Source organism: Aptenodytes forsteri, unplaced genomic scaffold (assembly GCF_000699145.1).
Source record: "Aptenodytes forsteri isolate BGI_AS27 unplaced genomic scaffold, ASM69914v1 Scaffold29, whole genome shotgun sequence".
NCBI lineage: Eukaryota > Metazoa > Chordata > Aves > Sphenisciformes > Spheniscidae > Aptenodytes > Aptenodytes forsteri.
The window spans coordinates 1825268-1826047 of NW_008794520.1; the positions used below are offsets into that span (position 1 = coordinate 1825268).

Below are 780 nucleotides of genomic sequence, written 5' to 3' on the forward strand. Positions count from 1 at the left end.
CACACACAAAAAAAGATCAAACGAAAGATCAGGAAAGTCGGACATTTACTGTAAAACAAGAGCAACGGACATCGAGGAAAAAAAAAAAGAAGTAAAGCAAACAAAACGAACAAACGAACAAAAGAGATGGGAAGAGAGAGAGAGAAGGGGAGAGAGAAACTGTCCAGCAAATAGAGATCGCTACACATATTTCTTACCTGAAATTAAATATATACAAGGTCATATGCTGTTTGGCTATATAGAGATAATTTTTTTTTGTAAGTGTTCATATTTTATTTTTTTTCATAATCGGAGTCCTTATACTATGGATAGACAATAGATCTGCTTTTAAATAGCACCTGTTTGTCTCCCGGCCGGCGGGCCGGCGCCGCGGCGCAGGGCTGGGGGGGCCGCGCCGCCTCACTCGCTCTCCTCTTTGTCCTGCACGGTGGTGGTGGAGTGGTTGTAGAGTCCCTGGGCCATGAGGTGCAGCGCCAGCCCGTTCTTGATGCCCGTCGCCTTCTTGATTTTGGCTCGTTTGTTCTGGAACCAGATCTTGATCTGGGACTCGTTGAGGCTGAGCTCCTGGGCCAGGCTCTGCCGCCGCTGCTCCGTGATGTACCGGTTCGCCTGGAACTCCGCCTTCAGCCGCTGCAGCTGCTCGGCCGTGAACGCCGTCCGCGGCCGCTTGTCCTCCTTCTCCGTCTTCTTCTTCTTCAGCTTCCTGGTGCGGGGGCCTGCGGGCAGGGCACACACACGCCGCTGGGCAGGGCCGCGCCGCCGACCGACCGACCGACAGAC

At 52.8% G+C, this 780-nt stretch overlaps 1 protein-coding gene across 1 annotated transcript in view; it reads right to left on the minus strand.

Annotated features, from left to right (window-relative positions):
* Positions 1–399: 399 nt before the first annotated feature.
* EN1 (engrailed homeobox 1) overlaps positions 400–780 on the minus strand; it is a 9701-nt gene continuing 9320 nt past the window's right edge. The window contains exon 2 of the mRNA XM_009272263.1: positions 400–716. Coding sequence (XP_009270538.1) covers positions 400–716 — 317 coding nt within the window. The remainder of the gene's footprint in view (positions 717–780) is intronic.